At 41.4% G+C, this 26,256-nt stretch overlaps 1 protein-coding gene across 1 annotated transcript in view; it reads right to left on the bottom strand.

Annotated features, from left to right (window-relative positions):
- Positions 1-25,655, bottom strand: part of GABRA5 (gamma-aminobutyric acid type A receptor subunit alpha5) — a 79,587-nt gene extending 53,932 nt beyond the window's left edge. The window contains exons 1-4 of the mRNA XM_077807122.1: positions 25,570-25,655; positions 16,352-16,473; positions 12,810-12,877; positions 12,477-12,697 (exon numbers count right to left, since the gene is read on the bottom strand). Coding sequence (XP_077663248.1) covers positions 12,477-12,697; positions 12,810-12,877; positions 16,352-16,473; positions 25,570-25,655 — 497 coding nt within the window. The remainder of the gene's footprint in view (positions 1-12,476; positions 12,698-12,809; positions 12,878-16,351; positions 16,474-25,569) is intronic.
- Positions 25,656-26,256: the final 601 nt, after the last annotated feature.

The raw sequence follows: 26,256 nt of genomic DNA, 5'->3' as shown, positions 1-26,256 counted from the left end.
GGATTCCCCTGTGAACCAACAAAGCTTCCCCCATGGAGAGTAGCATTATTTTTAAAGACTTCATACCTTGTACAAAAAGCATCCTTCCCCATCAGTTTGAGATCTTGAACTCCTCACCTACAGAGAATCGCTCCCTTCAGTTCCAGAAACTAGTTCCCCCATCATACTAGAAAGCAAATCTTCACCTCAGCAATCTTGAAATTTTAAAAGGTAATCACTTGGATATGAATTAACTGAGATATCGGAATTAGTTTAGCATCATCTTTGAAATTTTAGATTTCCAGGATAAGCAAAATGGATACAATTTTCAGCTAGGTTTTGTAGAGTATCACATGCGAACAGAATGAAATTGCTTGTGCAATTTGACATTGGAATGCAACATTTTGGGGCATGTCAGTGAAGTGCAAGGCATGTTGCATACCTGCCTTTCATCTGTAACATGCCAATACAGTCTATATGTCATACCAGCAGCTAGAGGCCAGGGGTCGGCAAACTACGGCCTGCGGGCTGTATCCAGCCCCTCAGGGCTTTGGATCCGGCCCGTGGGATTGCGAGCCCCTCGCCACTCCCAGAAGTGGCCAGCACCACGTCCTTGCGACCCCTGCGGGAGGAGGGGACAGAGAGCTCCACGTGCTGTCCTCACCTGCAGGCATTGCCCCCCCACAGCTCCCATTGGCCAGGAATGGAGAACTGTGGCCAATGGGAGCTTCAGGGGAGGTACCTGCAGGTGAGGGCAGCGCGCAGAGCCCTCTGCCTCCCCCCACCCCGGGGCCGCAGGGACGTGGTGCCAGATGCAAGAAGACAAGTGTGTAATGGGCCTCATTTCAGACGTGTAATATGCTTCAAAATTCTCTAAACCTTATAGCTTAATGCTGGAACATATCTTGATCAGATATCCTACATTCTTGGTCTATATTTATGTCACTGCTTTAAAATATTCTGATAATCTGTCATGAGAAGAATTTAAAGGACATTGCGGTGCTGTATGGGAAAAATCTGTGTAAGTCTTTCACAGAATACATCTCCAAAACAAGACGCTGCCCCAATTTCTCTGAGTTTAAGGCAGATTTCCCATTATATGTTGTTGGACTAGATAAATATGTGAGATTTATAGCATATACTCTTTTGGATAATCCACCCTAAAACAACCTTTCAGGTAATTCACTGATCTTTCAACACAACAAAAGATGTGCTTCAGATAATGTTACTGCCAGTTAGGAACACGATTACAATTTTCGGGTAATGACTCAGGAGCCCTTTGTCGTGATTGGTCTCCTCCCAGCAGTGGAGAAAACCAAGTAGCCATGCAGATTCTTTTAGATCTGTCAGCTGCCTCTAGTACCCTTGCCCATGAGAAGCTGTTTCCTTGCCTGTGGACCCTGGCAGGATGATGTAATCCCCTACAATGGTTCTATTTCTTTCTTTCAGATTGCAGAAGGTAGTACTGGACAACTGCTCATCTGCCTGCGGGCTGTTTCTCGTGGGTTTTTGTTCTACCATCCCATCTCTTCAATCTGTATATGGGAAATTAGGTTGTGATGTCTTTATTAGCCACATCACATCACTCCTTTTTGTCTCCGTCTCACCTGACCTGTCCAGTGTGGCTTGCCCAGTGTCTAATGGATTGGGTATAGTTTCAATTGTCACCAAAATATTTAGTCGCAATTGGACATCTAACTTAATAAATGCCAGTGAGAATGAATCAGAGGAAAATATAGGGAAAGAACAAATTAAAAATTACTCAGAGAAGTTAGATGTCCTCAAGTCACCAGGGCCTGATGAAATACATCCTAGAATACTCAAGGGGATGACTGAGGAGATATCTGACCCATTAGTGATTATCTTTGAAAAGTCATGGAAGACGGAGAGATTCCAGAAGACTGGAAAAGAACAAATATAGTGCCAAGCTATAAAAAGGGAAATAAGGACAACCCAGGGAATTACAGACTGGTCAGCTTAACTTTTGTACCCAGAAAGATAATGGAGCAAATAATTAAGCAATTAATTTGCAAACATATAGACGATAATAAGGTGATAAGTAATAGTCATCATGGATTTGTCAAGAACAACACACCAAACCAACTTAATAGCTTTCTTTGACAGGGTAAAAAGCCTTGGGGATGGGGAGAAGCAGAATGTGTGATATATCTTGACTTTACTAAGGCTTTTGATACTGTCTCGCATGACCTTCTCATAAACAAACTAGGGAAATACAGCCTAGGTTGTGCTACTATGTGGGTGCATAACTGGTTGGAAAACCATTCCCAGAAAGTAGTTATCAGTAATTCACAGTCAAGCTGGAAGGGCATTTCAAATGGGGTTCTGCAGGGATTAGTTCTGGATTCAGTTCTGTTCAATATCTTCATCAACGATTTAGATAACGGCATAGAGCAGAGGTGGGCAAACTACGGCCCGCAGGCCACATCCGGCCCCCGGGACCCTTCTGCTCAGCCCCTGAGCTCCTGGCCCGGGAGGCTAGTCCCCAGCCCCTGCTGCTCCCCCTCCCCTGCAGCCTCAGCGTGCTGCGCCACCGGCACAATGCTCTGGGTGGCTAGGTAGCGCAGTTGCAGAGCTGCAGCCTAACCCGGTGCTCCAGGCAGCGCGGTAAGGGGGCAGGGAGAAGGGGGCATTGGATAGAAGACAGGGAAGTTGGGAGGGTGATAAGGGGGTGGGGGTGTGGATGGGGTCAGGGTGGTCAGAGGGCGGGGAACGGGGAGGTTGGATGGGGCAGCAGTCCTGGGGGGCAAGTCACGAATGAGAGGGGGGTTGGATGGGGCAGCAGGAGGCAGTCAGGGGTGGGGGGTGGTCGGGGACAGGGAGCAGGGGGTGGTGGATGGGGCAGGAGTCCTGCGGGGTCCATCAGGGGATGTGGGGTTTGGATGGGGCAGGAGTCCCGAGGGAGCCATCAGGGGGCGAGAAGTGTCGGGGCGGGGTCGGATAGGAGGCGGGGGCCGGGCCACGCCTGGCTGTTTGGGGAGACACAGCCTCCCCTAACCAGCCTTCCATACAATTTTGGAAACCCGATGTGGCCCTCAGTCCAAAAAGTTTGCCTGCCCTGGCATAGAGAGTACATTTATAAAGTTTGCGGACGATACCATGCTGGGAGGGGTTGCAAGTGCTTTGAAGGACAGGATTAAAATTCAAAATGATCTGGACAAATTGGAGAAATGGTCTGAAATAAATAGGATGAAATTCAATGAGGACAAATGCAAAGTACTCCACTTAGGAAGGAATAATCAGTTGCACACATACAAAATGGGAAATGACTACCTCGGAAGAAGTACTGCAGAAAGGGCTTACAAGCTAAATATGAGTCAACAATGTAATACTTGCAAAAAAAGCAAACCATTCTGGGATGTATTAGCACTGTGGTTCTCAAACTTTTGTATTCGCAACCCCTTTCACACAGCAAGCCTCTTAGTGCACCCTTCCTTATAAATATAAAACACTTTTTAAAAATATTTAGCACTATTATAAATGCTGGAGGTGAAGCGGGGTCTGGGATGAAGGCTGTCAGCTCGTGACCCTCCCATGTAATAACCTCATGACCCCGAGGGGTCATGACCCCCAGTTTGAGAACCCCTGTGGGAGTGTTGTAAGCAAGACATGAGAAGTAATTCTTCTTCTCTACTCTGTGCTGATTAGGCCTCAAGTACAGTATTTTGTCCAGTTCTGGGCACCACATTTCAGGAAAGATGTGGACAAACTGGAGAAAGTCCAGAGAAGAGCAACAAAAATCATTAAAAGTCTAGAAAACATGACCTATGAGGAACAATTGAAAATATTGGGTTTGTTTAGTCTCGAGAAGAGAAGACTGATGGGGGACATGATAACAGTTTTCAGGTACATAAAAGGTTGTTACAAGAAGGAGGGAGGTAAATTGTTCTCTTTAACCTCTGAGGATAGGACAAGAAGCAATGGGCTTAAATTGAAGCAAGGGCAATTTAGGTTTGACATTAGGAAAGGTTAAGCATTGGAATAAATAGCCTAGGGAGGTTGTGGAATCTCTGTCATTGGGGATTTTTCAGAATAGGTTAGACAAACACCTGTTAGGGATGGTCTAGATCAGTGGTTCCCAAACTTGTTCCGCCCTTGTGCAGGGAAAGCCCCTGGCGGGCCGGGCTGGTTTGTTTTCCTGCTGCATCCGCAGGTTCGGCCGATTGCGGCTCCCAGTGGTCACGGTTCGCTGCTCCAGGCCAATGGGAGCTGCTGGAAGAGGCGCGGGCAGAGGGACGTACCGGCCGCCACTTCCAGCAGCTCCCATTGGCCTGGAGCAGCGAACTGCAGCCACTGGGAGCCACGATCGGCCAAACCTGCAGATGAGGCAGGAAAACAAACCAGCCCGGCCCGCCAGGGGCTTACCCTGCACAAGCGATGGAACAAGTCTGGGAACCACTGGTCTAGATAATACTTAGACCTGCCTTGAGTGCAGAGGACTTGACTAGAAGACCTCTCAAGGTCCCTTCCACCCTACAATTCTATGATTTGATGGATGAATGCTAACTGGTAGACACTGAATCTAGATAAGACTTACAGGATGGGGGAAACAACCAGATGGAATGATAGATTATATCAATTGCCCTTCATGAAGGTATATGCTTGCTATTTTCTACATAGACTGGCAACCTGAGGCTATTGTTGGTTCTCCTGAATGTCCAGGAAATGCTTTTTTATCACTTTCCTCAGCCAGAAGGTTGCTGTGAGAGACCCTTTCTTTATGATGCAGATCTCCACACAGTCTTCCACGCTTTTACTATCTACAAGATAGGCTGTACTCTATTTTGAGCTACATCTAAAAACCATTTGGAAATTGCAGCTCGTACAGAATGCAACTGCCTGATTATTAGGTGATATGTCTTGTAGTAAAAACTTTATATACCGCACTTCGCTCTGATTTTCCTTCCAAGTGTAAGACAAGCTGTTTGTTTTTAACTAATGGATCCTTGTTCACAGCCTTGTTCCAGAACTGTGATGGTGTCACATGAGGAGAGCGAGCAACTGAGGTGCTTGAGCTGATAGCACCCTGCTTTAAACAGGAGGACCCTTGTGACAGAGAGCTCTTGACTCTGGTTCCCCTTTGGTCTGCTAGACCCTGAATTGGATCAGTGGAAGCTGAGAGTGCTTAGCATCTCAGGAGTTTTTCAGCTCTCTGCAGGATTGGGTCCCTGAGAAAATCAGTTTTGTCCTGCGGTCAGGAAGCAGTTGACTGAACCTTGAGAGTGAATGAAAGGGAAGCAATGGGGGTGAGAGGGAGAGGGGAAATTCGTGTGATTAAATTATTTTGAGACTTACTGAAATTTTTTTGGTTTTGTTCTGTTTTTGTTATTTGTTTTAATATCTGTACAGCTTTCAAAGCACTGGCCAGGCATTCTTATACATATAAACACATATGTAAATATAGTCTCTTGTACTGAAATGAGAACAAACTACACTGATTGAACAAAAGGGATGCAATCTAGCCAGCTATTGACTGAACACTGGCCCCGTCTTTCTAAAGTACAGGTCTGCTAATTACTCCCACAGTCAGGTCCATTTAATGAAATCCACAGCTGTGAATTGACAATATCTGGCATAGGTCCTGCTGTGATGACTATGTGAAGAAAAACAACCAAGAGTTTTGACTGAAAGAGCTCTCTTTTTTTCCAAAGGGAAGGTTGGCCTTTACTGAGGGAGTCTTGAAAAGAACCCCATAACTCCCCATTAATTAATTGTAATAGCTAAACAATATTCAAATGCTTTCTTTGGATTAAAATATTTCATGAAAGGGTAGATTATAAACTAAAATGCACCTGGGCATTATACAAATGCAACCAATATATTTGATCTTAATGTTACATAAAATGTTTTCGCAAAAAGAAAAGGAGTACTTGTGGCACCTTAGAGACTAACCAATTTATTGTCTCTAAGTTAGTCTCTAAGGTGCCACAAGTACTTCTTTTTCTTTTTAATACAGACTAACACGGCTGTTACTCTGAAACCTGATCAAATGTTTTGAGCATTGACAACTGTAGCCATTCTGTAAAGGTAACAAAAATGTGGTTATGCTGCCATCAAGTGGATATTTAAGTTATCCATGTTCCACATTACTGACTTTTATGTGGCCTCCATGAAAAATACCGATATTTGAATATTTTCATATTTGTACATGGGTTGATATGCAGGTTTTGAAATTATTATAATTTCCTAAGAAGTGCTGGTCAGAAATTAAATTGTGGTTAAAAACACAGTTTTGGTACACACATTACTTTTACACACATTTTAGCTAAAAATGCAGACTCATGCTCCCACAATTTCACTATAGAGGTTTAACACTGAAAATTTTCCAAAGCTCCTCTTCCTTTATACTCCATTCCCATTGCAAAAAACCAAACCAAACAAACAAACAAAACAGTTCACTTAGCTGTTTTGTTTTGATTCTCTTTAGCAGGAACAAAGATTTCTTATCTGCTGTCCTCATTTTTTAAAAGCTTTATGTAACAAGGAAGCTTCACAAATGTATTTTCACATAACTGCCTTGTGCTTTTATTTCTGGTGTAATGATATGTACTAGATTTTTTAAAATTCCCAGTAAAAAAAAGTGAACTTTTTTCCTGCCTTCGCAAAGTTACGAAATCACTATGTAGACCAACAGAAAAAGCGATTCCTTTGTTAGCATATATAAGTCCGTTGCTGCTCGTATTAAAAATAGATTTCAGAGAATAGACACTTCAGAAATGCAGATAAAGACAATACTCCCCCCTAGGGGTAGAAATAGAATTTGCAACATTAATTACATGACCTGGGTTTGTACAGTATAAACCTTATTAGCAAAAGAAAGCAAATAAGACTAACCAAATGAAAATCAACTTTCTGGTTTTTACTGCATAGAACACTGCTATAGTAATTGTTCTGTGAAATCAGTCTATGTGGTATATTTTGGTTTTATTGTGATCTAGAGGGACTTTGATAACATGCATACATAGAAGCATATTTTTAATACTTCACTGGCAAAAAGCCTTAAAATAGTTCCTTTATTTCTGTCCCAGACAATATAAAATGCAATATAAAATGCAAAATTCAAAAAATGTATTTTCATCATAATGAAAATATATTTCTTCAAATATTCTAAAGCAGGAAGTTTGAAACTAAAATTATCATAAAACTATTTTCCATTTAAATGGAAGCGACTGGTTGAGTACTATTTTGCATGTTATCCTATTACTGTGTGTAGGCTATTAAAATAAAGCATCATATCTGTTTGTACAGTGGCACAACTTCAAGTTATAATCTAGTAGAGTTTTTTTCTCCTCGTATTTTGATTCACGTACTAAAGTTCTCACACTTTCAGTGTTTACCTGTTTCGCTCACATTTATGATATTCCTTGTTGTGTTCTGATTAGGATTTTTTTACAAGCTAGTCCATAACGTGTGTGGGTCTCTTTTTGTCAACAGGTAGGTCTTTATCAGTTACTTTGTTCCATCTTTCAAATAACTATTTTATGAAAATCCTAGCCAATAAGACTTTTCCATAGTCTCTTGCTAACCTGATTAAATACTGTACATTTGGAATTCAAAAGAGATTGTGCGGCACCACTCACACTGCTCTCTTCCCCCTCCTCTTGGGTAATCATTCAGACAGCCCAAGTGGAAGGCTATGAAAGTAGTTCAGATATCTCCAGCCATGACACAGATACCGATTCTCTCCATATAGAGATTATTGCTGCATGCAGGCTGGGAAACCCCATACATTTCTTCCCAATTCTTCCTCAGAGATGGATGGGAAAAGCCCCCCACATTAGCAGGGGGTTGGCCCAAAAATTTACAAACCACAAAGAACCAAGAAGATCTGGTGGAGGCCACAAGAAGCAAGGCTTATTCTCATGCTGAGGCCCTGTGCCTCCACACTGCTGATATGCCCTGATTGGCCACTGTGACACCCCTAAACCATGAGAGCAGTAGGGAGAGGGATTTACACAGTGTCTAGGAGGAAACCTATGCTAGTTAATGCTGACTCACCATTTATCTTGTGCTGGTATTCACAAAAGGTTCTGCAGTGGTTACAGCAAACTATAAAACAGGAAGGGAGTCCTCACCAGGCCAGCTGGAGGCAACGGATGGATGCTTAGCCAAGCCAGGGTAGGGAGGGGGAGCTTCCCTCTGCTTTTAGTAGTGAGAAAGGAGCTGTGTCCTTCCCCTCCACCACTCTGACTCTATTTTACTTTCCCACCTGAGGTTTTTTGGGGGGGGATGTAGCCATCACTTCAGCCTTGCATCCCTCCCTTCTTTCTGGATTCCCAGACCCAGGACCCTGAAGAGAAGCCACAGAGCAAGAACTCACTCCTTAGCCTGGATCCACAGATTCAGGTTCCCTCCACTATAGAAGCAGAGGGGTGCATCCGGCTTCAGGTTTCTTTTTGCTGATCCCTTTAGAATGGACTCCAGGTCTTTCATGAGGTTATGCCACTAAGAAGCAGGGGCGGCTCTCCCAATTTTGCCACCCCAAGCAGTCACCGCCGAATTGCTGCTGCAACAGTGGCGGAGCTGCCGCCGAATTGCTGCCATGCCCGGAAGAGCGGTGGAGCTGTAACCCAAAAGCCGCCACGGCGGGAAGAGCAATGGAGCTGCCACCTAATTGCCGCCACGGGACACGGACGGCCGCCCCATTCTGAATGCCGCCCCAAGCACCTGCTTGGAAAGCTGGTGCCTGGAGCCAATCCTGGTAAGAAGCTTCCCAGGTTACACTTCGGTTCTGAACTTTATGGGCTAAATCTAGCCCTGATGTAATGGCGGTGGAGTTACACTGGGGTGCAATTTGTCCTCAGTTTGTTTTAACTGACTATAGCTGTGTCGACACAGCAAAGAAAAACCCGCGGCTGGCCCATGCCAGCTGACTCTGGCTTGTGGGGCTTGGGCTGCGGAGCTTCTTTCATTGCTGTGTAGACATCTTGGCTCAGGCTGGAGCCTGGGCTCTGAGACCCTGTTATGTGGGAGGGTCCCAGAGCCCGAGCTGCAGCTCGAATCCACAAGTCTACATAGCAATGAAACAATTCTGCAGCCTGAGCCCCATGAGCTCGAGTCAGCTGTCAGAGGCCAGCTGCAGGTGTCTAGTTGCTGTGTTGACCCAGCCATAGAGACAAGGTGGGTGAGGTAATATTTTTTATTGGACCAACTTCTGTTGGTGGAAGGTCCAAGCTTTTGAGCTACAGAGAACTCTTCTTCAGGTCTGGGGAAGGAAATCAGAGTGTCTGAGCTAGGGACAGGTTGTTAAGCATATGCCATGGAGTAACACATGTGGTAGGTGGTCACTTGAAAGGAAGTGGGCAATTGAGGATTAGATTGTTATGCATAAGGTGTTTGAAGTAGGTAATTAGGAGTTGCAGGCAGTATGGTGTGTTACAAACTGTTATAATGAACCATAAAATCAGTGTCCCTGTTGAGTCCATAGTTTTTGGTGTCTAGCAGAGTTATGAATTTAAGTGCGCAGGGTCACCTTTTGTAGATGTTCTGCAGGTGTCCTTTGAGGATGAGGACTGAGAGGTCAGCTACAGAGTGATCACTTTGTGAAAAGTGTTCACCCACATTTAATAGGGTGTTTTTGTCATTTATCATTTTTCTGTGTGAGTTCATTCGAGAGTGAAGTGATTGTCTTGTTTCGCCCACATAATTGTTATTGGGGTATTTAATGCACTAGATGAGGTACACCATCTGTTATGATAGGCATGTGTATGACCCATGAATCTTGAAAGGTATGTTGTGGAGGTACTGATCCTTGTAGCAGTGGAGATACGTCTGCAGGGTCTGCATCTATTATTCTGGCAGGGTCTGGTGCTGCTTTGAGTTGGTGTGTCTTGGTAGGTAGGGAGCTTGCTTTTGATAATGAGCTTGATGATACTAGGGGGGTTGTTTGAAGGCCAGAAGAGGGGGTTCAGGAAAGATTTCTTTCAGCATGTGATCCCCATCAAATGTGGCTTTTAATGACTTGATGATACCTCATATGGGTTCCAGTGTAGGGTAGAAAGTGACAACTAGGAGTGTGTAGTCAGTGGGTTTTTTTTTCCTCCTGTACTGAAGCAGGTTCTCCCAGGGTATTTGGGTAGCCCTTTCCATGATATCATGGAAACGGTTGCATCTTTAGCACTTTGTCAATAAGTTCTGGGCAAATTTCCCATGAGACGTTTAGACCCTTTGTTGTTTAAAAATGGAAGTTTTTCTACTCCACCTGAAGGCAGAGTTCTCTGCCAATTGCCCAAAATGAGTTAAGAGCTCTGGGATGGGTGTAACTTTACCTATTGACATGCCTTGTGTTTTCTCCTTGTCACACTTTTGAAATTTGACATTTTACAGCTATTAGTCATTTCTTTAGGGATTAACTACTACATATTATTTCTACCACTGAAATCTACCTCAGAAATGGTCAATTGTGAAAGAGCTGACACTCTTAACGTAGCACAGCGTCTTAGAGACATCTTGATCTGACTATGTATTACACAGACACTCTCCCAGCCTAGGATTCAGTAGGATGATACATACAACAGGATGACACAACTGTTTTATCTGAAATTTTAAAATTGTCATAAAGTTGAAAGTAGGCTGTTTAAAAAGAGATGGATTTCATTCCCTAATATGATATATATGATAACATTATTTCTGCTCCTTCCTTTCCTCTTCCCCCATAACATCAGAAATTATTTTACATTGTTGAGCTACATGGACTTTGTGGGCTTTTCTGTAACCTGGAAGAAAACCATGTGACTGACAATCCAGGTAGCCTTAACTTGCTGTCTGAACTGAAGCCATCAGAAAGAGTTAACTCAATGTCCTAAATGTTGTAAAACAAATGCTCTCTCAAGTATCACATGCAAGCTGTAAACTTGTGATTTTCTGCTACGCAACAGAAGGTACCTGGCTTGGCTCCATATAGACTGAAGGTTTGACTCTGACTTTATATACACCAATGTCTACTGCGAGCAAGTGCATGGCCATCAGTTGAGCTCCACCAAGGTAACCTCAGTGTCAGAGAGACTAGAATTACAGCCTGCCCCTTTAATACAGTTTGGGAACTTGGGTTTCTTTTGCAACTATTGTAAACACACATACACACACTGTTTGTTGTTTTTAATGTCTCCCCAATTTGTTTCAGGACTTCCCACTGAGATCATTATAATGACCATCCATGTGAAAAAGAACAGCAATGAGGAACAGAGAAAGTTAGGGGAGTTACCGAACCACAGTATCTCTATGGCAGTGGTTCCCAAACTTGTTCTGCCGCTTGTGCAGGGAAAGTCCCTGCTGGGCCGGGCCGGTTTGTTTGTTCTGCTGCGTCCGCAGGTTCAGCCGATCGCAGCTCCCAGTGGCTGCGGTTTGCTGCTCCAGGCCAGTGGGAGCTGCTGGAAGCGGCAGGTAAACAAACCGGCCCAGCCCAGCAGGGGCTTTCCCTGCACAAGCGACGGAACAAGTTTGGGAACCACTGCTCTATGGGACTGGTTATTTAGTTGTGCTCTTTTGTTTAAAATACCTTTATTTCAGTACAAAGTCTTTTTTCTTTTCCTTTTTAAATTCCTAGTCATTCCTAGATCTTTCTGTTCTTTTCAAAGAAGAGTTATGAGGCAGGGATTTAGGCCTCGCTTAGATTTGGCAGATACTCATATGTCATAAGCTTAGGGTAAATGCTTTCTTCTTTATTTTTTAAAATCTCTTTTTAAGTGCTGTCCATATGACTACACTCTCAATGAAAGCCCTGCTACAGATACAAAGCAGTCTTAATTACTGCAGATGAATTACGTATAACGAACAAAGCAGGCTCCAGTAATGTAGGAGTTGTTCTTGGAGAATTTGAAATAAAGTAGGTCATGCTTTAACATCACTGATATAATATCTAGGTTAAGAATTGATGAGGCTTCATAATATCATCAGATCAGATAAGAAGCAGGGCCTTGAAAAGTTCAGACATAGATCTGATTCTGAAAGACTAAAAAATGTACCAGCTTTGTCTTAAAAGTGCACTTGTTAAATAGCTTTGTAATGCCCTATCTACTGCCTGCAAGGCTTTATTCCAGTGATGGCTTGTCCTTTAGCTAAATTAGAACTAGAAACAAACAGAAGCTTTAAGAGTTCAAGATGTACTATACCAGAGACAGATTTAACTTTCTGGTAATTAAAACAGCTCTCTCACATCACATCAGCAGAGCAGTTGAAATCAAAAGTAATAGGAGAGTACAGACCTACATAAAACAGTAGGACTGAATCATCTGCTCCACAGAGAATATGCATTCCATTTCACCAAAGAAAATATTTCAGCATTAGCATTGTTCAGAAGCTGCAAATTAATTAGTAATTATAGGCAGCGATTATGCTTTCCATTTTCTCTTGATATTCTCATAAAAATGTGCAAAAAGTCTACTTTATTGATTCTATTCTGAGAAAAATCTGACATTCCAAACAAGTAATTGTAGAGCTACTAGGGAGTAAGAATAAAAAGAAATCGGAAAAATCCTTACCTCATGGTATAGAGTAGGGTGCCATCATCTTCAAGGCGTAGAAGTTTGTTCGGTGTTGTCATGTTGTGAGCTATAGATTTTTTACCATTATGGAAGAAAGTGTCTGGAGTCCAGATCTTGCTGGCAAGCAGATTGTTAAGAGGGAGGCGTTGCATCGGTCCTTTGAATCGAAGTCTTTCATCTTTCCAGCTTTGTCGGAAAAAAACATCAATGGTGTATTCCTGACATAAAGAATCAGTCATGTTAATAATGTGTCTCAAAAGAAATAATAATTGTACAGGTATTTTAACAACAGAAATAATACTGATTTAGGATTCATATGCTATAACCTACCATTTCTGTGTCTGACACTGGACCAAAACTGGTAACGTAGATGTCTGTTTTCACCTGAGTTATTCTCTCTGTATCAAAGAGACACAGACCCTGAATCAGTAATTTCTATAACAAACAAATATACACTCTGGATGTATTTCTTTTTCTATTAATAACTACATTTGCTATCTTAGGCCAGGATTTTCTAAGAAGCCAAAAACATTGAAATTCAATGGGCTTTGGGTGCCTAAGTCTTTGGGTCCTTTAACAATCCCAGACTTAATGTTGTTTTTAAGCATGGGATTTTCAGAAGATTTTAAGTGAGCTCGGAGCCCAAGTCCCATTTTTTTCAATGGTGTCATAGTGGTGAGAGTAGGCTTAGAAAGTCTTCTAAAATACAAACTAAATGAACATTAATAAATATTAATTGACTGTAACTCTGCCCTACAGACATGTATGAAAGACCTGGTTCCTGAAAGGCATTGCTATACACCTTTGGAAGTCAATTACACCAATGCAAAATCAGAATGGTAGCATTGTACATACACATCATACTTACATCACACTGACGTAACTGTCTAAACCAGAAACAGGACAATAGTGAATCAGGCCCTAAGTACTTATCCCAAAGAGTGTAAAATCTATAGACAACTCACTGAACAAACAAGGGAAGAGACAGTGGAAACACTGAGCGGTGTGTAAGAATGGTGAAATACATGACGCAGTCTGTTAGTTCCATGAGTTTCATTTGGGATTTATCTTTTTTAACTTGTTTTGTGGTTATCACGTTTAGCCATGGGATTATTAATACTTCTCTGCGGAGAGGATTATGGTTCAAAGACGTTTTGGAAGTATTGCTTTTTAAGAAGGGACTTGGACAGTTGGTGGACCAAGTCCAGGGGAGGGGATTCCAGGAACAGGAGCTGTGTGGATGAATGTCTGCAAGAGCAAGAGGAAAGCAGCTAGCAGAACACCTTGATCAGAGTGACTGGGAGCAAAAGGCTAGAAGAGCAGAGAAGTGAGTGGAAGCCAGGCTGTAAAAGGTCTTGGAAAGCAGAACAGGAAGATTAAACCTGTGCAGAAGGTGAGGAGAAGCCAGAGGAGAAATGTATAGAGGGCCTGGACAAGGTCGGAGTAGCAGGGATAATGGATATAATTTTAAATACTGGCATTTTCAAATAGCAGATATAAGTGCTACACAGCAGGTATACAAATACAATTTCATCACATCTAGCTGATCATAGAAAAGGGTATTTTTTATTTTTACCTTTTCTAGAGATTTTTGTCACTCACACTATAAAATATGTTTGATTTATTCTGCACGACTTGTACATGTTATTTCCCAATTGTGGAACTTAAAATATTTGGGAAGGTGAAGTCAGGCATCACATTAGAAGAAAATATTATCGAAAGGAAAAACACAAACCTATTCAACTACAGAAACCCTTAGTGGTGATTAGAAGAATATGTGTCATGGGCCAGCCTGATCCAAACCCGATTTGAATCCAATGAGAGTGACCGGAAAGACTTCAATGGGTTTTAGAGAGGCCCTCTTTTCAGAGAGACTGGATTGCCTTAGGCCACACACAGCTAACTAAATATAATTTGTTTGGTTTTTTTAAGGACTAGGGCATCAGATAAGATCCACAGTGTTACTGGTGCGGGGGCTTTCCCATTTTACTAGAAGTAACGTGATGGTCTCACAGTGGAGCTGCCCATGCAGCCCTTATTCAGGTAAGACTCTCATTGACTTGAAAGAGAGATTTGCCTGAGTGAGGATCAGGCCCATTATGTCAAGATAGGGTCCCAACTGAAGATTTCTAAATACTGATACAATTGGCAATGAACTGCCTTATTGCTGCAAAATATAATTCTTTCAACAGAGTTATTTTAAATTAGTATTAAAAATAATCTATTGTGTAAGGAGGCTCTGCTGTGCGATAGATATAATTTTGTACAGTATACATATTGACATATTTTTGACATATTTTTGACACTTGACATATTTTTTCAATGAGTCTACCAGAGACAAATAACCATTTTACTGCACTGGAAATGTTATCAGTGTGGCAGACCACTCCAAGCAACAGAGGATTCTGCTCACCAATACTTACGTGAAACACCTCTGTGGTTTGCTTTATTGTAATGTATAACAATACATGTGAAGTATACCATACTGCTTTAAGAGCCAAATGCAAATGTCAAGGTTCCTTCCCCACTCTGAACTCTAGGGTACAGATGTGGGGACCTGCATGAAAGACCCCCTACACTTATTCTTACCAGCTTAGGTTAAAAACTTCCCCAAGATGCAAACTTTGCCTTGTCCTTGAACAGTATGCTGCCACCACCAAGCGTTTTAAACAAAGAACAGGGAAAGAGACCACTTGGAGATGTCTTCCCCCAAAATATCCCCACAAGCCCTACACCCCCTTTCCCGTGGAAGGCTTGATAAGAATCCTCACCAGTTTGTACAGGTGAACACAGACCCAAATCCTTCGATCTTAAGAACATGAAAAATCAATCAGGTTCTTAAAAGAAGAATTTTAATTAAAGAAAAGGTAAAAGAATCACCTCTGTAAAATCAGGATGGTAAATACCTTACAGGTAATCAGATTTAAAACTTAGAGAATCCCTCTAGGCAAAACCTTAAGTTATAAAAAGACACAAAAACAGGAATATACATTCCATCCAGCACAGTTTCTTTTACCAGCAATTAAACAAAAGAAAATCTAACACATTTTCTAGCTAGATTACTTATAGATTACTTACTAACTTTACAGGCTGCATTCCTGATCTGTTTCTGGCAAAAGCATCACACAGACAGACCAAAACCTTTGTTCCCCCCCATCCAGATTTGAAAGAATCTTGTCCTCTCAGTGGCCATTTTGGGTCAGGTGCCAGCAGGCTTATGTTAGCTTCTTAACCCTTTACAGGTGAAAGGGTTTTTCCTCTGGCCAGGAGGGATTTTATAGCACTGTATACAGAAAGGTGGTTACCCTTCCCTTTATATTTATGACAGCAAATAACTGAGCAAGGCTGCCCGCACTCAAAGCATGATATAAAGCACAGTCTTTGTGGCTTGCTTCAACTAAGGCCAATGTAAAGGTATGAAGTCTGAATAGCTCACTTCAGCAATGTTCCAGAGGAAAAGGACCCCCTGTTTCTCCTCCCAAATGTAGCCTTCTAGAAACTGATTGACCCATCCATCCATCCCTCTTTAGCTGAGAGCACATCCCTCTTATATAGACTGTTAAGTGGGGATTAATTAATTGCCCACAGTTTGCTCGGTCTGCGATGCTGTGAATCCCTACAGTCAAGGCAAGCAGCCAGGGTCCTTCTAGCAAGAAGGAGAGTCCTCTCATCAACTTCTGGATGGTATCTTATTCCCCATCACAATCAGCCATTTGTTTACAAAGGCTTTGTTCTGTTTCCATTTGGTTAGGTAGACAGAGCAAGTACATTTAACAGGTTTGTTCCACTGACATATATTCATTTTATGTGCGCTTCACTGTAGTAATTACACAAGAGTGACACTAAATGATGCAATAGAAATTCTACTGTACCTCCCAGTCCTGGGCGCAATCTATTGTCATAGCCATCCAGTAGGCCATCCAAGATCCTGGTGAATATGGTAATATTATTGTTGGTGTCATCTTTCCCTGAAGCTGTTGGCATTAGTGAGAAGCTGTTTAAAATAAATAAATAAATAAATAAAGGGAACAGATTAAAAGCTGTGCCAGTCTCAGAGGGATCCATGGGGATTAGCTCTCATACCCTGCTTCCCTCCAATTTTCCACCCTCTCCCACAGTCTGAAGTATTCAGATGAAATTCTGCAACGTGAACTGCATGGTTTTCCTCTATTCCTCATGCCCCTCCTCTGCTTCTGCTTTTTGCTTTGCTGCTGGGAGAGGTAGTGACATATCTTTCTGTATGAGAAATCTCAGAACATCAAAGATGAACAAGTGGCTGATGGCAAAACTCCCATTTACTTCAATGGAGCCAGGATTTCACCCCAAATCTTCTTGGTTTCTCAAAAGCACAGCACAGAATAAACAATTCTTCTACTCCCCTCCTTGTTTTCATCCCTTGCATTGAGCAAACAACTGTTATACATTGTGGACCTGATTCTACAGCCATTAGGTCGAATCATGCATTCCTTGTTCAATATAAAGTCTCATAGACTTCATCAGACATGTCTAAATATGTCAGGCCTGGTGGCCCTTTAAGCAAGCAAAATATCCTATCCCCCCCTTTCTTTAACTGTCTGCTCAAGTACTGTGGGATCAGATCCAGGGTGCTCTATGTGAGTTTACAGACAAAGCAAACCTAACCTTGTGTCTGGGGCATAAGGAAGGAACCTATGTTAACTTCTTTCCAGTATTTTTAGAATGAAGAATACGTTACTAAAGACAATGAAACTAAGGGGTCACGAGGAGAAATGGCTGGAATATTTTCACTGAAAGACCTTTTTGTTTTGGTGAAAAAAATATTGTTCACCAAAAAGTTTTGCCTAAAAATTTTAATTTCTGGTCAAATATTTGTGTTTTTGAATCAAAAAACCAGAACTCAAAAATGTTTCAGTAAGAATTTTTACCCAAGACTCTTTTTGAAAACTGAAAAGATATTCTTTTTAATGGCCTAGTTGGGTAAAAAGGGCTCTGTCAGACGATTCCCCAATGCAGGCACTTGACGAACCTTCTTGCAAGCCATAATATAGGGGAGCATTCAAGGGGGAGGGAGGAGGGCACTTCAGTGTGGGGACCATAGCAGGCAGTGCTATGGAGATTCCCAGAAATGCTAGAGCCTACAGGGCAGCGCTGGGAGGCTGCTATAACTTGGGCCCTGAGGGCTAAGTTATGCTAGAGGCAGCCCCTTGAGCAGCCCAGGATCAGGAGTGTGCAAAGCCTTGAAGCCCCTTTTAACCCTTCCCCCTAGGTTCTTAGAGGCACTACACTGAATCTCACCCCTTGCCCAAGCCACAAGACCATCCAACCACTCTATGCTCTCCAGGTTAATTTAACTCCCAGTTCTGTCTCTTATGACTACATCTGCTCCATTGGCCAGTGCCTCACTGAGGTGGATAGTGCAGTGCAAATGATCAACTAAAATAATATGGCAGCTGCACCTTCAGTTTAGTTGAAAACAACATCCTAGTGAATGGAGGCAGGTAACAGAAGTGACAGAGGTACTAACTATTCAGCTGGCATTGCAGACACAGAAGGAAAATCTCAGAAGCCTGTTTAAAACATTTAATCGGCTTCTTTTCCCCAACAACAGCAAAAGGACATATTCAATTATTTCTCCTGATAGATGGAAAGATGAAATTGCCCTTTTTAAAAAGGAGGTCCTAAGATCATTAAGGATTCATTATTTTCCAGCTCACTCGTATCCCCAGCCCTTACCCTGGTCTCAGGTGAAGGAATTAAATTACACATTAAACAGTTTAATATATTATCAGAATTGTTAGATTGTAAAACTATCTCAAAAAAGGGAAGTCAAGATACTAGTTCAGAAAAGTAAACTTTCTTTTGGTACCTGGCCAACTGAATTTCTCCAGGAGAGTGCCAATTAGGGTGACCAGATGTCCCGATTTTATAGGGACAATCCCGATTTTGGGGTCTTTTTCTTATATAGGCTCCTATTACTCCCCACCCCCGTCCTGAATTTTCTCATTTTGCTGTCTGGTCACCCTAGTGCCAATAAACGCCCCTCTATTTATTACACAAACTATTAATTTGTCTCTGCATTCTGGTGTAATTCCAGTCCTACTGGAAACCCTATTCTTAAAAAAGAACGCAAGAAAGAAAAGCAGCTTTGAAATCTAAAATATTTTTCAGTGTCTAATTTGCCCTTTCTTGTGAAAGTTCTTGCAAGAATTGTTGTCAAGTAACTACCAGCATATCATCGCCTTATCACAAACAATCTGTCAGTGTTAACTGTCAGGCTTTGGACCAAATTGCAACAGAGACAGTGATGCTTTAAACTGTGAATGGTTTACCTTTCAATGTGGATGACTGAGCATCTTTAGGGAGTTATAAGGTTTTGCATTGCTGGACATTTCTGCTGGTTTTGATGGCCTCGATTATGCTGAACTGATTGCAATATTAAATTGGTTTGACAAGAAGTATACTTGCTTGATTTTGCTCATGTTTGTTTGATCTTAAGCAGTTTGTCTCTTTTGCTTTTAATTCTTTTACTGTCTCTTAGGGGTCTTTCCTGAGTCCACTGTCATTCCAAAACCAAAAATATTTCTTTACCAACAATTAAAGTTGCTCAGTGACAATAACATACTTACCTATTACATCATTTATAAAACTTGAGCATTTAAAAGTATGGAAATGAAGGCTGAAGATAGTACTTAATAACATAGCAGTTTTTACCATACCCATAAAGAAACACATTCTCATAAAATATAAAGAATTGCATATTTCATTGTAAAATTACAACCTTAACTCCAACCCAAAGTAAATTACTTTTTCATTAGCAATCTCAAAATCTAAACTGCACGCTAGACCCTTCTGCAAAATATAAAACTGTTTGCATGTCAATGTTTGCAGTGTTTTTGTAGCTATGTTGGTCCCAGGGTCTCACAGAGAAGGGGGTGGGGTAATCTTTTATTTGTCTCTTCACCAACAGAAGATGGCCCAATAAAAATATAACCTCACCCACCTTGTCTCTCTACCTGTATATGTGGCAGATAGTACAACCCCATATAGTATCTTTGGAGAGCATTGTATTAAATTTAGGAATGGTTTATGTATGAGTGTCCCCGACTCTATAGAGATGGGGGTAGGGGCCACCACAGCTCCACCAAGAACTAAATACAGTGGGGTTTGATTAAGGCAAGTCGCTGAGACCATAAACAGCTCCAGTGAGGTACCGCCACTATGAGATAGCTTGCATACACTGGTTCCAACTGCGTTTTCCAGAGACCAAGAGACAAAGAAAGAACTTGAGATATATAAAGACTGAGTTTAAACAGATTCAGGATCTTCCTTTTGCTTCAGCAAATGGACAGGACCTTTGGTCCAAAGGGTACCTCAGCCCTTGCTGAAGGCGTAGAAGGAATGCTGGCCTATCGCACTCCCCTTGCGGAAGATGGGTAGTTTTCTGGTACGTTAGTAAGTATGTGGGGACTTTTTTAGATATTTTCTCTGTGATGCTTTTATCCAAAGAATAAATGTACTTTGCAGAGCAAGAGTTGTGTGGTAACTTGTAACTGCTGGCACGCACTGGTCATATCCCCATAGAGCAAGCTAAGCACAGGCACTGGTTTGCTGGGGATATCACAGTACAGTATATGCCAAGGGAATGTGTAGCCTTAAAACCTTTGGTCAGGAGGGGAAAAAAACCTGGGTCTCCCCACCAAAGAGAGGTAATGACTCGGAGCCTGAAACCTTAAGTGGATGGCCGTAAGGGACTATGGAGGAGAAATACAGGTGCAGCTAACTCTGAAACTGCGACAATATACCTCAGTGACAAATGTTGATCAATATCAAATGCGTATTACGACAGTCTTCCTGTAATTTAGTCTTCCATGCCTCCTTTGGATGAAGTGATCCCAAAAACATTAATTAGATTCTTGCTGCACAGAAGAACCACAGATTTTTATGAAGATGAGTTAAGCTTCGTCCCTTTCACCAAAAGACTATGCCCAAGCCCCCAAGTCCTATTGCATTCATTCCACAGCACAACATTTTTACTGGTAGTTCTACGGGTACGTAAGCTTTGCATTTTTTTTTTTCAGATGGTCTTTCAAGGTAAAGGGGTAAAAAAGGAAGGAAGGAATAGGCTGTGAGTGGACACAGCTGGAAATTAGGGTCCCAATGAATTAGCATTCCTCATGACTGAATAGGCATCTGTGTACCATGCTATTATATAGAGACAAACTGGAAGGAATTAGGAAAAGAGAAACCAAAACAATGAAATGCCTGATTCAGAGGAAGAATGAAAAGACTACTTCTACTACTTCTACTACTTGAGAGATTTTCAGAATTCTTCCCTTTTCTCTTCTGAGGTAGAGACTGTGCCTTTCTGCCTCTGGGATAAATCACTGTCAAGTTTTAAGGCTGGAGATAGCTGGTGGAGAATTACTCCTTTTCTGTAGGGAAATGCCCTTCACTGGTGGAAACCTGGCAGCAGCAACTCTGCTACATCCTCTGCTGTATCCCAGAGCAAGGGAAGAGAAGGGGTGTATCAGGAGGAGCGTGATCAGTAGGGGGCATCATACTATGACTTATCCTCTACTGACACAAGGTTAGAATAGGCCCTCTGCTGGCTCTAACTTTTACGCCGGCTAAGGATCAGGGAGCTGCAATGCATCCATCACTCTCTACTGCCTGAATTTATTGGAAAAGCAGGGCCTTACTTACTGGCATTCCAAATTGCTTGAGTAATAGTAGAACTGTTCAAAAATTCAAAAAACAATGCTGACTTTTTGATGAAAATGTTCGACCAGCTCCAATTAACAGTTTAGTTTTCTAAACGCAGAAAGAGTCAACAGCAAGCTGGACTGACTGCGATTAAGATCCACCTCACTTCTCCTCCTGCATGAATAGTACTGGTTCCCAGTTAGGTTTCTCATTAGCGAAAAGATATTTTTGGTCACTCATAAAGTGAGCCTCTACCAAATAACAGCTAAATTAATCTTTTGAGGGCGTGATACTGCAAGATGCTCAACTGCACCCAAGAAGCAACGCATACTTCACAGGGTAAGAGACTGAATAAGTGACTCCTTGTTCTATGGGATGCCAGCTATGGTCCACTGATTCTCTGGAGAATCTGTCCACTGTCTTCGACCCCCCAGTGACATCAGAAACATTCCCACCTTTTGTTTGTTCTGTGACAAATGGATACTGTATTTCTTGCACACTCAAAACATTTATTGAGTTCAGTGGAAGTTTTGGGTGCACAAGGAATGAAAAATCAGACCCTTTGTCTAATCTGTAGCTGTTTGCTTTTACTGTAATTGATTTTTTACTGTTCACTAACATCATAGTACAGATTAATTTTTAGTTTCAGCAAAATTGTAAAGCATCTTAAAATACCTCAGTAGAGTAAGGTATTATAAAACTTAAGGTCTAATTCTAGCAAGGTTGAAGTCTGCTTGACTCACATTAGACTGTTTATGCAGAACAAGGGTCATAAATCGCTATTATATGAACAATGCTGCGTTGGGGGTTTTTGTATTCTGCTCTTATTTGATCTATACCTCTGAATTTTAATTTTGTCACTTTTTTTAATAACACCATGTAACTATGTTTACAGTTCTACACCTCTCTTTCCCCCCATGGCTTAATGTTGTATGTAATTCTCAGCAATCATTCCATATTTATGATAGCCCAGAATTACAGCTGAGATTTTGCTTTTGCTGAGATTTTAAAAACCGTCTGTGGGATTTAGATACATAATTCCCATTTATTTCATTGGGTATTACATGTCTTAGTCTCCTAGGAAGATTCGAAAATCACAGCCTTCATCTACAACTTCTTTTGGTGTTTTGTTTTTTAATCTTTGTCCATTGGTCCAAAATGACAGCAACTTTTCCTTAATGTTTTATAATAAAACACACTAAAATGTAGCACTGCATACCAAACCTAAATGATCCTAAATCATTACAGTACAGTCTATTGGCAATAATAAGTGTTAACTGTGGCAATCAAAGGGCTACTACTGTTACTATACCACCCTAAGATTTTATCTGATTATAGTACCTTTTTATCCTGAAGCATCCCAAAGCACTTAAACTATACACTGACATTGCCGCTGCTTCTAAGGCAGAGCTACTTAGATATACTGCACCACCTTTTGCCCCGAGGCTGCTGCATGAGCACAGTGACAATTTGACCTTACCTCAGTACTTGAATTCTGTAGCACCAACAGTAGAGTGGATTAGAGCTGTTTACCTCTACAGGCCTAGGGTAAATTATTGGATCACAAATGGAAAAAAATGGTATTGTAGAGTCGCATTTTAGTACTTAATAGCTATTTGATTAACTCATGGAATCAAATGGCCCAATTTGGCAGGACTGTCTCTCTCTGTTTATATGGTACAGGCTTTACAACTCAGGTGAGTTGCAGGTCACAATTGAAGTGCACTGGCAAAACTTTGCAATGAATCCTGCCTGAGGCTTATTTCTATCCATTATTTTTTTCCTATTTTTAGCCACTTTGAAGACCCTGTCTTCAAAGATCAACAAATCCACACTTCTTTGTTAAAGGGAATACCATACAGCAGTTAAAGGACTGAATATTATCCAAGAAAACATGGCTAATGCTAACTTATTGCATGCTTTCCTGCTTACTATACCAGTGAAGTGAAAGGGCAGAGACCTCAAGGTTGCAATCCTAGCACATTTCTCAAAATGGTTAAATTTTAACAAATTACCACCATCTTTGTAGAGCCAAACTATCACTGTCTAATTCCTTTTCATTTCTATAATAAACTAAGGTACATATTCACAAAAGGATGTAGGCACCTAACTATCACTTTAGGCACCTAAATCCCAGAACAAGGCCCCTCTGAGATTCACAAACACTCTGCTCAGCTACCTCTGAACCCCATAGGTGCTTAGCTCATTCAGCACCTCAATTTTTGCAGTAAAAGTTCCCTAGGCACCAATGTTTCTGCTGCTGAGCACGTGCACTGTCCCTTATGCTTGATAGCCAGACACCTAAGGCTCAGATCAATGCAGAAACCAGGGTAAGCTAGGCATTGCTCGCTTGCAGGGCCTGATCCAGCTCAGACCTTGCCAGTGGATCAGGCCCTATAGAGAAGCTTACACAGAATGCTGGGGATAAAGGGGGAGAAGAAGTGTACACAACCTCCCCAGGGGAAACCTCCCTCCTAACGTTTAGCCCAGTGGGTAGGAAAGTCACTTGGGATATGGGTGACCCACAGTTCTCCCCACTTTGTCTGAGGAGGAGCAGGGATTTGAACAGGGACTCTGTCATTTCTTAGGTGAGTGCTCTCACCCCTGAGTTATGGTACATTCTGATGTGAAGTTCCCTCAGTTGGAGCAGGAGGAGTGGACTAAAAGTTATGAGAGAGGTTGTTGTCCTTGTCCTCCTTCCCACCTTTGGTAAAATGCAAGGTAGTCATTCTCCTCCTGCCTAACACCAGGAGAAGGTTAGCAGCTGAGAATCCCAAGTAGAGGTAGGTGCCCCCAGGCAGTCTGAGTTTAGGCATCTATCTTTGAGAGATGGGCACTGGTTAGGACACACCCATCAACATAGCATCTCCCACTGGGTAGCTTAGAGGAGGAGCAAGCTAGGGTGCTGGGTTTTGTGAATCGCTCATTCTAAGGCACCTCTCTCTCCCCATTCATTGCATAGGGAGTCCACACACCAAACTCAGGCCTAAGAGTTAGGCCCGGTGGCTCTGAGCATCACTACGCCTCAGTATTTTTGTGACGCTAGACCTAAGAGCCTGATTCTGCTCCCAATAAGATCCAATGGGAGCTTTGCCATAGGCTGCATGATAGCAGGAGCCGGTGTACCATAGACTAGTGTTTGAATTTTTCAGCTGTCCAGCTTCCTTGTAGTATGCACGTTTAGAACTGTCTGCTTTTTCTCAAATGACTGGAAACAGAGTTCTGAGTGTCTTAATAGGCTTATATTGCAGATGGGTCTGAGCCATCGAGTTCACACCCAGGTGTTAGTTTTGTGCATTTTAAAGAGTCACCAGTCACAAAGTTTGGCTCCTGTGCTAGTTCCAAACTCTTCAAAAATGTAATGTTGTTGAGATGGGGAGTTTATTTGAATCTATCTTTATTATGTATTTTTCAAAGTGGGGAGCTGTTAATGTATGTCCCAGGATGGGATTAAATTAGGAAAATTTATTTTTCAACAAAATTGTATACATACCTTTTTACCAAAATGTAGTCACTTTAGATGTCTATAAACCTTGCTAAATGCTTTGTTTAAAATCACTTTCATAGGCTGTTTCTGGTACGTTAGTGAAAACACCTATGTTTGGGGTTTTTTGAGAGGTGAAATATAGCAGTGATATTTGCTATAGTTAACATTCAGAAAACAATGATTCAGGTAGGCACCTAAAAAAGTTTAATTAAATAGAATTGTTTGTAACATATTCTGTCGAAATATTTTCTCAACTTTCAAACCTGTATTTTCATTTTGAGTAGGAGCAAGCTCACTTTTAAATAATTAATTTTAATAACTGGGAGCTCATACTGAATTCTCTCTGCCCTATTACAACCTGAAATGGCTTGCTTCACCAACTGTACCTTGTGTACTATGATCCAGAAGAAGAAAGGTGTCAGCAATTCTTACATCAGAACTCACTAGGGGCTCAATCCCTGCAATGTGTTGAGCACTCTGGCCCTGTTCAAGCAAAAAAGTGCATTTAAAGTTAAGCACTTTTTCCCACTGAAGTCATGGGAACTTCATCTACTTAAAGTTTAAAATATAATTTAGTGCCTTGCTATTGGGGTCAGCACATTCAGCACCTGGCAGGCTTGACCTCTATGGTTGTGATCCTGAATTTCTTGTACACACAAAACTCCCTTTGACTTCAGTATTCACCACAGTCAGCAGCAGTGCAAGGGATATAGGACTGGTCCATAAATTGGTGAGGAACAGAACATTTCATTGGGAAAAAATAATTGCTCCCTTTCCCCCTGACATTAGTAGTGGATCAAATGCAAGTCTATTTTTCTTCCTGCCACACAGTGGGAGGAAACAGAGCTTTAGATGTTCTTTAAGTCATATCTGTGAACACAGTGTCTTCAGTTAAAAAATGTCAAACACGTGACAACTTACCCAAAGTGATTGGCTAAACTTATAGAAATGCAGAGAAGGAAGAGGTTTTTGATCATGATAAAAGTAGGGAACATTCCATTGTCCATTCCAAATGAGTTTAATAATATAAGCAGTTGATTTGGGAAAGGTATTCCTTTCCCTCCTTTGTTCTTAAGCTGTAAGAGACAAAAAATAAATATATCAATAAAAAAACAGATACAGAGATGATAGGATAACAACATTCAGACACCAAAAAAGTGTCTGTTTTTAACTATTTACCTATATTTACCTATAAACATCTCATATTGTACATTATAAAAAGGAATTTATTCAGGCCCCCTTTAGCTTGTGCTAATAGCAAATTACAAAACAAAAGAATTTTTTGTTGATTTGCTCATTAAGCAAATAATGTAGAATTATACAGATGTTTACTAGTTTCCAAATACTGGTTTTAACTCTTACCTACTTTAAATAACAGCTATATGCTGCATAATCAAGTGTTGTTTTTGTGTGCTTTTCTTAGTTACGTTCTTTTCTTCTTCCCAATTCAATTACAAATTTGTCTTTCCCAAATCTCCTGTTAGAAACCCTCTCCTACTTGGAATTCAGGTTACCAATACATTGTGCATTAAAAGAAGACAAAAACATGATCTTTATTTTAAATGCACATAAACCTCATGCTAGGGAAATGATTTACAATAATATAAT

This window comes from Eretmochelys imbricata, chromosome 1 (genome assembly GCF_965152235.1).
Source record: "Eretmochelys imbricata isolate rEreImb1 chromosome 1, rEreImb1.hap1, whole genome shotgun sequence".
In the NCBI taxonomy this organism is placed as follows: Eukaryota; Metazoa; Chordata; order Testudines; family Cheloniidae; genus Eretmochelys; species Eretmochelys imbricata.
This window is presented reverse-complemented; position numbering and strand designations above follow the sequence as displayed.